This window comes from Dipodomys merriami, unplaced genomic scaffold (assembly GCF_024711535.1).
Source record: "Dipodomys merriami isolate MVZ:Mamm:240054 unplaced genomic scaffold, mDipMer1.0.p SCAF_24, whole genome shotgun sequence".
Lineage (NCBI taxonomy): Eukaryota > Metazoa > Chordata > Mammalia > Rodentia > Heteromyidae > Dipodomys > Dipodomys merriami.
In genome coordinates, this window is record NW_027203826.1 from 18,525,827 (window position 1) to 18,541,057 (window position 15,231).

At 40.6% G+C, this 15,231-nt stretch overlaps 1 protein-coding gene across 9 annotated transcripts in view; it reads right to left on the bottom strand.

Moving 5' to 3' along the window:
- The window catches only part of Cacna1e (calcium voltage-gated channel subunit alpha1 E), a 468,612-nt gene that overhangs the window by 29,529 nt on the left and 423,852 nt on the right, over nt 1-15,231 (bottom strand). For all 9 annotated transcript variants that reach the window (XM_070034322.1, XM_070034321.1, XM_070034325.1 and 6 more), the window contains 6 exons: nt 15,022-15,132; nt 10,772-10,855; nt 9,922-10,047; nt 5,945-6,010; nt 818-909; nt 53-218 (listed from right to left, as the gene is read on the bottom strand). In XM_070034322.1, coding sequence (XP_069890423.1) covers nt 53-218; nt 818-909; nt 5,945-6,010; nt 9,922-10,047; nt 10,772-10,855; nt 15,022-15,132 — 645 coding nt within the window. The remainder of the gene's footprint in view (nt 1-52; nt 219-817; nt 910-5,944; nt 6,011-9,921; nt 10,048-10,771; nt 10,856-15,021; nt 15,133-15,231) is intronic.

Here is a 15,231-nt window from a genome sequence, read left to right on the forward strand (position 1 = left end):
TTATCAGAGGTTGCACAGGCCACATCTCAAGCAAGGACACAATAATGCTCACCAGGAAGGAACAGAAGAAGATGAAGGAGACAAAGTAAACATAGGCCAGATCAGTGCCGCAGCGTTCATTCTCGTTCTGCCCCGATGGTGCTGTGGTGTCAGGCTCACAGCCTTTCTCCCCAAGGCATGACAGCATAATCTCTTGCCAGGCCTCACCTGTAGCACTCCTGAATCCCAAAGACAAGTGGGTTAGAAGTCGAAAGTCTGTATATCCTACTCTGTTCTCTGGCTTCTTCTCAAGCCACCCATCTATCTTTCCTCTTGCCATACGCTTACTAGGCCCCATCTAGGCCCAGAAGGACCTAGTAATTGTTTTCATTAGAAGAAGAATGTTGATGATGAAGTCTCTCTTTGCTTCTGTCCTCCACACACCCCACATCTCCATCAAGGGCTCTCTGCTGGTTGCAGTTGAAATTAACAGTGAACCCTAAGATACCAAATATAACTAGCCATCCAAGGAGTCAGACCCTTTAGAATCTAGCTTCCAGGACACTTTCCTTGTCTCCTCTTCCACTGTTGCAGTTGAAATGTGCAAATTCACTACTGAGTCAAAAATACTGATGGAACTTTCTGATATCATTGGGTTGCTTGGTAAAGGCACTGTCTCCCTCCCCCCCCTGCCCCATCCCCTCCCCCCCTTCCATTGCATATCTGCCAGGAGCAGCAGAAGCAGAATAGACAAAGGAAAATGAGGGGAAGCGACTGACCAGCTCTCTCCCTCCCATTAGGAGGGTTCCAGCTAGAACAGTTAGAGACATACAAGTACCTGAAGAGTAGCATGAGGGACCCAAAGAAACTCCGGAAGTTGTTGTGCCGGTTGATGTGACTCTCCTCATCTAATTTGATATTTCCAAACACCTTGGGGAGAAAAACAAGAAAAAGCAATAAGCATGGCTGAATTGTCTGACTTGTCCAGCACATAGTCATGTACACAGGCAGAAGAAGGCTGGTAAAGCTACATGCAGGACTTCCTGTGGCCTGACCAAGAAACAGATAACTCAAGATGCTGAGAGTTGGTGGACACCAGGCTCTTAGCCTTCACATGGAAGGGCTAATTATCTTCCCTATGCTCCAATGTAGTCAAGAGGATTAATTCAAGTAAGGTCCAAGCACAACACAACAAAACAAGGTCTTTTACAATGTCACTCTGGTGGTACACAATTCCTCCTACATCTTTTCTTTTCCTTAAGTTTCTTGGTAACTATCCCTTTGGTACTTAAGCAATCTGTCAAAAAAAAAACCAATTAGGTCTGGAGCTGGTACTCATGCATATAATCCTAGCTACTCATGAGGATGAGATCTAAAGATCCCAGTTTGAAGCCAACCTGGGCAGACAAATTCAAGAGATTTTTTTTTTAAGGCTTCAATTAACCAGCAAAAAGCCAAAAGAAGAGGTACAGCCCAAGTTGTAGTACACCAGCCTTGAGCAAAAATCTAAGAAGAGCATGAAGTCTTGAGTTTTAGCTGTACCACCGGCACCAAAAAAATGAGGAAGAACAGAAACATTGCCCTACAATGGATGGAGACAGTCAGGATAATTGGACACTTGGAAAATGAAAGAATGTAGGACTAGCTGCTAAGAGTGGTTTAATAAGCAGATGCTGGACTGTGGCCACTGTAAATTCCTGTGACAAAGAGGGATCTTTGTCCATAGTGAATAGTGACAGTACAATTTGAAGCTGAGGTCAATCCTGGACCCTCAGTGAGAAGGGTACTCTTTTCTAGCCATGTTTTCAGGAACCAGGATTTAATTTTTCAAATTAGTGCTGGCACAACTAAGGACTTCCTAGGTCACTTTCCCAGCCTTTTGAGACAATTTCCAGCCTACATTTCAAATGTTTCAGTTTTATCCAACGTATGCTAAATGGAACACATTTTTCCCCTAACAGTTTTTAGAATGTGCAACTGAGGAACAATCTCTGCCCCCAGCTATTTTGCTCAAGTAACTCCCACTGACACCTGCTTTGGGAATTTGTTCTCAGTACTAGTTTTCAAAACTCAAATACTACTTGTCTCTCAGGGAGACTGGAGGTGGAAAACTAGGCAGCAGAATGGAAAGAGAAGGATAAAAGGCACAAGGCCCTCAAAAAGGCAAATAGTTGTATTTTAAACCTCCCAGCAATGAAATAAAATTATTCCTGGACATACCACAAGGAGACTCATACATTTTTAACTTGTTCCTGTCTCCATTTTCCTTCTTTCCTTTTTACTCTCTTTGCTCACAATTTAGCCCTGATCCATTACATATACATAACTCACAGGACCCTTTCTCCTAATACACTCAAAAAAGCATCATTGGTTATTCTGATTCTGATTTTCTTGAAGATTTCATTCAGTCACGACTTAGTTGGAGGATACTTGGAAATCTTTTTACATAGTAGATGTGTAATAACCAAAGCCACAAATAGCCAATTTGAATATTTTCTAAGGTAATTCTCAGGTCAAAAATGTATATTTACTGTGAAGGTGTTCTTCGTAATTTTTTTCATTTATTTTTAGTTTTTACTGAGTCTTTGTGACTATCCCATGAGAGAAAAACAAAAGGGGTGGTTCAGAAAGTCTTGTGAGATTACTGGCTTAAATCTACCTTCAAGTGACACCACAGACCTTTAGAATTAGAATGGATCTGGAATGGTCTCTAAACCAACTCCTCAATTTTAGGAGATAGTGTTTGGCTAAGTATTGACAAGTCAAGTAGAAGTACTAACTTGCCCTTCAGCTGGTAGAATTGCTGAGGTTGAGGAGGGAGTAACAATGTTTGACAAGAAATGTACTCATTACTTTTTTTTGGTGGGGGGAAGGCAATTCATTTCTTTATTGGTTGAAGAGTAACAAAAAGTAACTAATAAGATCACCTAGGTTTCCAATGTGCTCCTAAGTACAAATAAATGTAAGTATCCTCCTTTGTTTTGAACACACAGGATTTTAAGAATCCCCTTTTTCATTCCTTATCCATCGAGCTCTTTCTAAATCATTACGTAGGAAATTTCTCATTTTATTAAAAAAATTTAAACACCGACATAGCATCTCTTTATACATTCTTTTCATTACCTTACTCATGTAACTGTAACCCCTCTGTAAACCATCTTTACAATAAAATAACCTTTTTTTTTTTTTTTTAAAAAAAGAAAGCACTAATTCCAACAACTTGTAACCACAGGCTCCTTCTCATAAGTAGCAAGTTATGAAAAGTTTCTCCTATCTCCAATTCTTTCCCAAATACCTCTTCTAAGAAGCCTTTGAAAAATATCAAGGCATTTATACAGTGAGACCAAAGGAGGATACTTTTAGATGGGAAGAGCACAAAGATGCAATGCCTCTGATCATATAAAATACTATTTATTGAAATGAATTCCAGGAAATGGGAAAAATACGGAGTAATAGTTCTTTTTATAAATACATCTGATTATTATTTATGTCTTTCCAAAAGCTTATGTCCTACTGTTTTTGTCTTTGTCTTTGTATCATTATCTCTGATTTGTGGTGACTATTATTTCTTTTTCTTTTTCTTTTTCTTTTTTTTGTCGGTCATTAGGATTGAACTCTGGGCTTGGGCTCTGTCTATGAGCTCTTCAGTTCAAGGCTAGCACTCTACCACTTGAACCACAGTGCCTTTTCCAGATTTCTGGTAGTTAATTGGAGATAAGAGTCTCATGGACATTCCTGCCTGGGCTGGCTTTGAACCATGATCCTCAGATCTCAGCCTCCTGAATCGCTAGGTTTACAGTGCCTGGCTAGATACCATTTCAGTAGTAACAAGTGCAGGTTTGTGAATGATATGTGCATGGTGATCTTTGCCATGAAGTCATGATCCAGGATGAGGATGGCCAACTAAAGATAAGTTAGAGTGGAAGTGAAGTGGCTTCTCTCATGTCTCTGTGGGATGGAAGATCATAATCTCATAATTGAGTAGGCTCCATCTCCCACTAAATGACCAAAGAAATACTTGGATTTGTTCATTTTTTGGGAAAAGAGATATTATAGAGTTAATAAAAATGGACTGGCCAAGTGCCAGTGGCTTATACCTGTAATCCTAGCTACTCAGGAGGCTGAGATCTGAGAATCACAGTCAAAGCTACTCCAGGGTAGAAAAATCCATGAAATTCTTATCTCCAATTGCCCAGCAAAAAGGTAGATGTGAAGCTGAAGTTCAAGTGATATGATAGAGTACCAACCTTGAATTAAAAAGCTAAGGGGCAGCACCCAGGCCCTGAGTCCAAGCCTCAGTACTGGAAATCAGTGCGCGCGCGCACACACACACACACCACACACACACACACACACACACACACACACACCACACACACACACACACACACACACACACACAAATGGACTGCGGAATAAACAGAACACAATTTAAATCTACTCTTGGCATGCTAAAGGCTTCTTAACTATGTAAATACCAAGGGAGACAATGATGCTCATCTGGAAATATTTCTACACCACTCCTGAATACATTGGTCATTTATCTTGCCCTTGTACTTTCCATATATGCATATTTGTTACACATACGGATATTTCACATGTGTTTCACGCTATGTCTGGCATACCAAGAAATTCACACAATGGCAAATAGCATTATCACTATTATTAGTGGTAGTGTTATGAGTAGTAGATCAAAATTGGAGATGATGTTATTCTATTTTATTTTGCTTAAAGATGGAAAAGGGTGTAAGAGGCATCGGAGACATGGGCAAATCAAGTTTTCATTTCACTGTTCAAGAATATTTAAATTCTAAGGGATGGAGGCATGCACAGCTCAAGTGGTAGAGCCCTTGACTAGCAAACTCCAGTACCACCACAGACTATTAAGAATATTTAAATTCTAGGATCAAATTTTAGGGAGTTAGTAGAAGCTATGAAGCCAGTTGTAAGCCTTAGTGGGGATCCTATTTCTAATACCTCTGAGAGCATCATTCTCTCTCCTTTGGAAGATCCCCAGAAGGAGAGCTTAATACTTTTCACCAAGTCATATATTTTGATGTTTGACATTCTGTTGTATTTTGAGAGAACAAAACTCTCCAGTAATGGAGTTAGAAGAAATGAAACTAAGAAGTACAGGCAAGACAGAAGAACAAAAAGAAGAGATCCTACAGTGATGCTCTAGAAAAGGGCTGTTAACACACAATGCTTGGGAGAAGAAGCCTGGCTTCAGGTGGCAAACACCACTGAGAATGCAGCTAGAAGTCCAGAGGTAGCCAGACTGACTGCAGGAGATTGTCAGCTCAAGTTCTTTACTGAGTTTAGTTGAGCTATCTCCTAACCAGTAAGCGAGTCCTTCTGAAACAAGCCTGTCCTAAAAAACTGTATATGGGGGCAGGGAATGTGGCTTTGTGGTAGACTGCTTGCCTAGCATGCATGAAGCCCTGGGTTTGACTCCTCAGTACCACATAAACAGAAAAAGCCAGAAGTGGCACTGTGTCTCAAGTGGTAGAGTGCTAGCCTTGAGCAAAAAAAAAAAGCTCAGGGACAGTGCCCAGGCCCTGAGTTCAAGCCCCAGGACTGGCAAAAAATAATGTATCTGACTGAGTGCACAAGTTCAAATACCAAGATCCAAATTCGGAGAACTAGATCATAGTCTCCTTGTGGATCCCTCTGGCTAAGAAAAAATGGTGCCCCTTTGCTTTAGCCTTGTTATTGAGCCCACAGAAGTCCAGCTCCTTGTAAAGCAGCACATCATCTGCCAACCTCAGATGAAGCTTTCATAGCAGACCACCATGAATGCCTGAAGAACTATTTGAAATTTCCAAGGTCACTGCAATAAGACCTCTGGAGATCATCCTTAGGCCAGTAGTGGTTCAAGCACACATATTCCTGAATATTCATATTGCCAAACCAGAGATAATACGAACAACAAATATCCCCCCAGGTGCATGACGTGCCTGCTCACCTGCATTCCAATGATGGCATAAATGAAGAAGAGCATGGCAATCAGAAGGCAGACATAGGGGAGGGCCTAGAAGAAAAGCAGAGATAATCGTTCATCAAAGGTATAGACAGTGTCCATGGTCAACCTGTACTCATTGGCAGGACAGAAATTCTTTTTTTAAAATTTAATTTAATTTTATTTGTGAACATACTGTACAGAGGAGTTACAATTACATGGGCAGGATAATGCGTACATTTCTTACCAAGCATTGCAGCCTCCTCCTTTGTTTACCCTTCACATCCCTTCCCAGCCTCCCCCCTCCCCCCCAATCCCAATCCTTCTCCTTCCCCCTCCTCCCCCCCCCCCCCCACACCGACGTTGTAAAGCTCGTTTTGGACATGACAACTTGTACTTCTCATTGAGGACAGAAATTCTTGTTATGAGGCTAAGTCAAACATAGGACTGGGATTCTCTTACTCCTTGGGGAAATTCTTTTTTTTAAATATATATTTATTATTGTAAAGATACTGTAGAGAGGGGTTACAGTTACATGAGTACGGTAATGAGTACATTTCCTATTGAGCATTGTTACCCCTTCCTTGGTGAAATTCTTTTGTAGATGCTCAAATCCTCTGACAGATGGATAGACAGTTGGTCCTAATGAGATGTGTACTTTACCTTATTTACCTTTGTGGTGAAGAAGACAGCTCATCCTGAAGTCAAGTCTATATCTAAAAGAGAACTAAGCAAATCTCCTGGGATTGGGATTTGCCTGACTTGGCTAAAGATGAATAATCTGAGTAATTCTTATCCAAATGACATAGCAATATCCAGCCTGGGCTTCCAAATCTCAGTATTTCTCTTTCCCATTCCATCACGGAGTCCATTGTATAAATCCAGAAGCAAAGCGGGTCTAGGGTCTCAGTTCATTCCTTGAAGGTTCTTTTATGTTTTGAGAAACCATCATTTTCCAATGCTTAAGCCAACTGATGTTGCATTCTGTTTCACCTAAAATTCCTCAAAGCCTGCTAAATGCTAACTACCACAAAACATTGCCATGAAGCCATGAGGCAGAGAACATTGTGCATGCTTCCTGTTAGTATTCAATAGGAGGGTAGAGGCAAGTGAAAGTGACAGAAGGCAGGAAGCTGCTTTGGTGACTGGGTGTGGAGGGGAGTATACAGACATTGCAGGACTTGGGGTCAAGATGGGTCATTATACCTGGAGATAATCTAAGTACTAACATGGAGGTCCCTTTTCTTCACCATCCAGTAAGCTCTCTGGCAGCCAGTACTTCTATGTATCTCTGTCCTGAGTCTATACAACATGAACCCCAGGGAACTAACCAAGAGCGTTCAGATGGTTGAAGCAAAGCAAAGCTTATCAACAGAGCTAATGAAATTGAGAGCCCCGTGAAACTATTACTTGACAAAATTTACATGCCACTGAAAGCTGGTGGGAGAATCCCCTCTTCCAAGGAAGTGCTGATTCCCAAGACTTAAGGAAAGGAAGGGCTGCATTTCTAAGGAGCATGGGAAGTCCCCACTGCGAAGGGCTGAGAGTAAGAAAACAAGGTTTCTTGAGACAAGGAATGCTGATCCCTTCTGTATTTGCTTCCTGTCTCCTTGTTCTACCTGGCCTACTTGTAAGTCTCTAGCCCATCTTTCCTATTCCCAGCTTAAAGGAGAAGACCAAATTTCATGTGTTATCTTTTCTTATCATGCCACCAACACTACCACATAAGGGGAACAGGACAGGAGTTAGAAGAATTGGATGATACCCATAGCTGTACTGGGATAGGCATAGGGAGTGGTAATGCTCTTTATTTTGTGTGGCTCTTTGCTTTGCATTTGCAGAAGCAGCTATTGTCAATCTGACTTTAAGGGATTTTCTATACTGTATCCCAGAACTGTCCTGAGAAGGAGATGCCCACCTGGAATAACAGCACCTTGAGCCAGATTCACCTGACTTCCCATTTCGCTGTAGTATTCACTAGAATAAGCCAACCATTTGGCCATCAGATTTTGACATTTCTCTCTTTAACCTCAATAGCACAGAGTTTCACAGAGATGTAGTGATTGTGATAATATGACAGGATGACACATATTTCTTCAGAGACTCACTAACAACTGAAGCTTGTTGGGCAGTCCCCACAGAATGAAAAACAGCTTTAAAAGCATCTTGTCATTTTGATTCGGAATTTACCTGAGGCTCAGGTGGCAAATTCTTGCTAAGGTTTTAAGATTTTTTCTCCTGTCATGTAATTTTGGAAAAATAGTTTTCATTGAGTTGAAGCCTCAGTGGGAGATATCATGTCAAACAACTACGCTGAATGTAGCAAAACTGGCAAGGTTGCACCTGGAAGCCTCAACATCCTTCCAATAGGTCTCACAGCTCAGACTCCAAGGCCTTGATGAAGCTGTAAATCAGTTACAATGGTGTAGGGCAAACTCCCGTTCCAAATGAAGACTGTGAACTCACAGGCTTGCATTCTTTAGTTCAATTTCTTAAATATTAAATGCATACATAAAGTAAGGAAGACAATTCAGCTAGTCCATGATTTCTCATCTCTGGATCACTTAATTTCCTCAAATTTATTTTTAAACTTGTTCACTGAAAAATTATTTTTATACACAAAAGGAAATGGCAATTGAATACCACTTAGGGAGACCTCCAAAACATTGAAAACAATTAATTTATATGTTCTAGACTTCAAATATATTTAAATATGTTCTTCCCCGTGGTGTAACCTCTCTTTTCACTGTATTTGATTCTGGTGCCCTGCACCTTGCATATACATTTTTCTAATTTGGGGAGGGGAAGGGAAATAACAAAATGCTGAAATAAGGATATAAGTTGATCCATTATAACAAGAAATTTTTTTTTACTAGAAGTCTTTGTCATTGAATCGAGTCTCCAGTATCAATTTTCAGCTTATATTTATTATACTCCCACCTCTGAATGGTCACATGGGTGTGTTTTCAAGAAACTCCTTGAATTAATTTGCCCCATTATTCCTATTTTTATTTGTAGGACACAGAAGTCACTAGTAGCATACCACATACTCCTTACATCCTTACAATCAGAGATGTACCAATAAAGACACAGGACTGAGTAGGAATTATCTTTGCTTTGACACATAAATCAAGAAGTGCTCTGAAACATTAAGGCCATGCTCACATCTGTCATCCTTGCTACTTAGAAAGCTAAAATGGAGAGGATCGCAATCCAGGCCTGTCCAAGCAAAAAGCAAGACCATATTCAAGAAATAAGGAAGAAGAACTGAGGACATGCTCAGGTGGTAGAGCACCTGCCTAGCAACCATAGGGTTTGAGTTGAGCTCCAATACCACCTCTCATACTCTCTTCCAAATATTAAATAAGATAATTGACAAGTCCTTGGCAAAGTGGTTCATTCTTTGCATGGGTCAGATTACACAGGGAAATTTGGACTATCTAAGGAAGGAGAGCATTTCAAAAAACACTTCTCCTGCCTCAGTGCTCTGAAAGAAGACAGAAATAATTAAGTTCAGGTGCTCTTCCCCACCCACACACTGTTTTTTTGGTCATGGAGCTTGAACTCAGGGCCTGAGCACTGTCCCTGAGCTTTTTTGCTCAAAGCTAGCACTCTACCACTTTGGCCATGGTTCCATTTCTGGTTTTCAGGTGGTTCATTGGAGATAAGAGTCTCAGGGCCTTTCCTGCCTGAACTGGCTTTGAACCATAATCCTCAGATCTCAGCTTCCTGTATCGCTGAGATTAAAGGTGTGGGTCACCCATGCCTGGTCAGATGCTTTTTAAAAACAAGACCGGAGTTGATCACTGTCTAACCAAGTTGTGCTATACCTAAGAACTACTATATTTACTGAACACTTCCCATTTTGCCAGTCTCACTTTTCCTGAAGTGAATAAATTGAAATACTGATACTGGTCCACAGTGTTGCCTGGCTACACGGTTCAGTCTGATAGCACCACATCAATCCTCAGAGACTTTCTTACCTTGAAGGACTGCACAAAGGTCCAAAGTAAAATACGAATGGTGTAGCCTTGCCGAAGAAGCTTTATGAGGCGGGCAGCTCGGAAGAGCTTCAGAAAGCTCATGTTGAAGCCACTGGTGTTCACCAGCTGGTAGACCAAAAGAAACACATACATAGGGACATCAGTCATTTAGCAAAATCCATACACCAGTTTTGCATATTTATTCCCCTTTCAGGTCACAAAGTAGAACACAATCGCTGGCTTTCTTTGTTTACCCCCAACTCCAGCTGATGGGCAGATCAGTGAGCCCATCTCTGTAAGCCTTCCCAGACCTGCCCTCTATTGCTAAGTAGGAGAGCAGGGGAAGCAACTCAGCAATAGAAGACAAACCTGGCCTCTACTAAGTAGTTTGAAGTCTGCAACTAGATGGCAAAAGAGCAGAGCTAGTAGATGAGGAGCACATGGCTCTTCAATAGTCAGAGGGTTATAATGAGCTGCTCAAGTCTTGTTCTGGATGAACAAATTTAGGAAACAATTCCCATCTGAGGACTGTGCCACTTCTGACATGCTAGCAGAGCACTGTACATACTAGCTTTTTTCAGACACCTTCTATTCCACTTTCCATTCTATTTAGACACTGCTAGTTGAGTCATACAAATAAAGAAAAGCCATATAGGAGACGCAGTACCACTTGAGAGTTTGTATGCACTGGCTAAAGCTCAGAAATGAGAATGTGAACTTCCAACACTTAAGAGGGTTTGGTGGATTGATTATGTAAGCTTTTTTTTTTTTGTTGTTGTTGTTTGTTGTCATTTAAAACAATGCTACTCCATAGCCAGACTTTAAGACAAGGATTTAATGACCCACTCACCTTGCTGTCTGTCAGGATAATTTCTGTAATACTGCCTATCACTGTGATAAAATCAAAGATATTCCACGTATCTCGGAAGTAGTTCTGCCAAATGATTTCAGTCACAGGAACATTAGAAAAGAGAAAAGGGGGAAACACAAGGGAAAGAAAAGAAAAGGCATCTTTTATTACATAATTTAGTTACTTGGAATTAAAACTTGTCAATTCATGCACAAGTTCATTCTAACTTTGGCTTCAGTTTCCCATTTCTAACCAGAAATTCTATTTCTCCTTTCCTAATTTGGGAAGTTTTTCATTTTGGAAAGTAGTTCCATCACTATTTGAGGACCTTGTTTTCGAAACTGTCACTTAAAAATCCCACAAGAGGGAGATTTTAAAACTACTTTACTGAGGTATGATTGACAAATAAAAAGCTCTACGTGTTTAACGAAGATTGTAGACTATGCTTAGAGAAATACCCACCTGTGAAATCATGACCCTCATACAACTTTTAACATTTCAACTATCTACATTGTACCAAGTGACCCTATAAAATACAGTTCTGAGTTTCAGTTATCTATAGAATTGCACAAACTGTAAGAGATTAAAGGTCACTGACATGCCAAAAAGTATCATCATTGAGTCTTTCCAAACCAAACAGTGATTGACAGTAAGATGAATAGACTTCTCTTTTCCCACTTTATCATACCTTTCAAGGAGGTATAACTACATTAAAGCCAAAGCAAAACAAAAACCCAAGAAAGCCATTAATGAAATAAGCAGGTTGAAGGAGTTAGAAGATTTTTAAGGACCTGGAAATCCACCAACTGGTTAATACTCCACTTAATCAGAAAGTGTGATGATGTACCCACCTCCTACACTCAGATGAACACAGACCTTGAGACACCATTCTTACACTGGTACCCTGAAGTCTTCAAATGGGTCACTTGCTTGCTCCTGGCTTGTTCAGAGCAGTATAGGTCCTCAGTATACCCTGTCTGAGCCTCACAACTGCATCACTGGGTCCCTCCCTACTCTAGGTTCCAGAGTCTTGGCACTTGTTCAACTCATATATTCTTCTCATGGGTCTTCTAAGTAGGTAGTAATAAATTCCATGTGTTTATAAAGTACTGAGTAGAAGGGTTGGCCAGAGGAGTGAAATAAGAAGATATGAAATAAGATATACAGTAGAGAGAACAGAGAAATGGGCCGAGAGAGAAGTTACATTTCATAAGTGCCCATATATCTAAGACTGTAAGGCAGCTATTTTTATTCTCACTTTCTATATGAGACTACCAAGACTTAGAGAGTGCTGATTCCAAAGTTCTGTAGACTTCCCAGGCATGGAGAGAAACGGATCCATACAACTTCATCAGGAAGCTCATTTTTCAGTGGAGTACTTAGCTCATCACTGGTGGAACCAATGTCGAGTCTTGACCTTTTCAATTGGGTTCTCCTATTCTCCAACCAAGGTTAACATTCTCAATTCTCCATTCATATGTATAGGTCCTAGAGGACTAGTAGCCTTGGGTTCTAGGTGAGGATGCCTTACAATATAAATTGGCATAGTGCACTACAAAATGGCACAGTATAATGCAGCACTCCCACTTATCTGGGTTTTTACCTTGCATAATTTCAGTTACTTGTGGTCCAAAAATATAAATGAAAAATTCCAAAAAAAAAAGCCCATGTCTTAATTTGCACAGCATTCTGAGTAGCATTATGAAATGTTACACTGTCCCAGCCAGGATGTGATCAACAACTCTTATTTTACTTAGTGACCCCCAAAGCACGCAAGTAGTAATGCTGACAACTCAGAACGTTGAAGAGAATCAGCTGTGAAGTGCTTCTTTTAAGTGACAATGTGATCGTTCTCAATCCAATAGGAAAAACTCCAGGATAAGACATGCACCACATAATGTTACTATCCATGACAGATCATATACATAATTGCAGACCATATGAAGCTATTGCCTAGTGATGTTGTAGCTATTATACTTTGTGTAAATACACTCTGTGATGTTCACACAATGATGAGATGACCTAACAATGTACTTCTGAGAACTAGTTCCATCATCTAGTGATACATGAGCACATATATATATATATGTGCTCATATATATATATATATATATATATATATATATAGAGAGAGAGAGAGAGAGAGAGAGAGAGAGAGAGAGAGAGAGAGGGAGGGAGGGAGGGAGGGAGAAAGTTCATTACTACTCACAGATTCAGTATTTTGGAATGTAGGCATGGCAGATAAAGAGAAACTACTGTACATACTAGATTTTTTTGAACTCTGAAATCAGATCAAGTTCTAAATCATAAATCTGCCTTTTCCTAATGTTGGGCAAAGCATTCAACTTTTCTGATCTCTAGTTCATCCACCAAAATCATTGGTACAAAGATACATGAATATGTTTAGCATGTTGTACATAAGAGGTGACACAGTACATGTTACTTCTTTCCCTCTTTCTTGTCCAACTCTATGACCAGCAAAAAGCTGTACAATTGGGGCTGGAAAGTTGGCTCAGTGGTAGAGTGCTTGTCTTGCATGCATGAAGCCCTGGGTTTGATTCTTCAGAACCACATAATCAGAAAAAAAAGCTGGAAGTGGTGCTGTGGCTTATGCGGTAGGGCGTTAACCTTGAACTGAAGAGCTGAGGGACAGTGCCCAGAGTTCAGGCCCCATGACCAACAACAACAAAAAAAGCTGTACAATTTTGCTAGCTTAAGTTCTCCCCTTTAAAACAACATTAGTGATGTCAGAAATGATGATACATCAATGCCTATTTCAGTCATTGAGTAGATCTGACGACATGGTTATACCTTGGGTCATTCTGAAGAAAGAAATCCAGGATGGTGTATCAATGCAGTGGTACCTCATCTACTCTGAATGAAAACACGGGGTGAGAGTAGGAAGGAGACAAGCCTCAGGGTCCAATCCTCTAGGTAAGCCTTTAAATGTGTATTCACAACCCTAATTGAACACATCATTAGGGACCAAGTCATAGAAAATATCAGTACCACATGGAAGTCATCAAGATGCAGAGAAAGACATCCTTGTTGTGGACTGGTTGTTCCTCTCAAGTCACTGTTCTCTAGCCTAGACCATTTTATAAAGACATCTTTGTTGGTGGTTGTTTCTTTTTACCTTTTCGTTTCCCCAAATCTCAAAACACTCAAAAGGGAGTCAAGCAAGCCACAGGGTAGCCCCCTGCAATGAGTCCCTTTCATCTCTCCACCCCAAATGATCAAATTAATGGTTCTTCACAGGATCAGAAAGAGATGGAAAGCAACCCCACAAGCAACACTGACAATCAGCAACCCAAGCCTGGAGTCTGGGTAAGAGCTGCTACCAAACATACACTTATTCAGATTAGCAGCCACGCTATACTTCTCCTCTCAGGGAAAGCCACACTCATATGCGATTTGAAATGGCAGCTTACACGCTAAATAAGTGTGAAGCAGCTGTCAAGTGGGTTTCTCTGCTACCCTCTGCCCTCACAGCACACACTGAAGCAAGAGGGGAGAAGCCAAAAAAGATTGTTTTGTTTATAGGACTCTATAACAAAGGGCCAAATTCTCTTCAACACCCTTGAGAACAGATGCAAGAATTTGCCCAACAATTATAATTAGCAGCTGAGAAGTAAAATGAGAACTCATGCCAGAAAAATTCTTCCCTGTCTCTCCCAAATCCAATCCCAGAATCCTCTCCCCACCTACACACACACCCTTAAAGGTCATTGGCCTTTTAAAGCATAAGTAATAAACATTTATTTTCACTGGCAGAAATACTGTTCATGGTATTAATGGAAGGAAGACTGAGTTTATTATTTGCTAGGTTTGAAACTATGAGGGACCATTTGAGCCATAAAACTCTTATACCTTTAACATATAAATAAGCACTCAAAGTTTATTAGGGCAATCTTTGTTTTGCTCTTTTACTCATAAGTCACAATCCATATAAAACCCAATGCCTAACCCCCTCCTCCACTGCTGACAGAATTTGACAGGACTAGAGTCAATGGTTAGGGGGTATTGAGCAATACAGGTGGTTTCCTTCACCCATTCTCTACATCCTCTACCCCCTCATCCGATGTTGGGGCAGTATGCTCAACAGAGAATTTCTAGAAGCTCACCTAATCAGGTAGGTAGGTGTGTGAATCATTCTGGAACAACAGTCACTACCCCCTTCCAACAAAGCCAGGAATATACCCCAAAAGAAGAGAAGACAGACTGGTGCTGATACAGATTCAGTGACATACCAAGAAGCCAAATGCGATGACCTTTAGAACACATTCCAGGGAAAACACCATGGTAAAGGCGATATTCAGGTACTTCAGTGCCAGTTCATAGGTACATGGAGCAGAATAGTACTGCAAGGAAAAGAAAAAATATAAGTCCATAGTTTAAGAGGGAGAAATGTGTGTCACCAAGGCTAGCCATCTCTCAACCTGATCTTGTGGGACACTTGG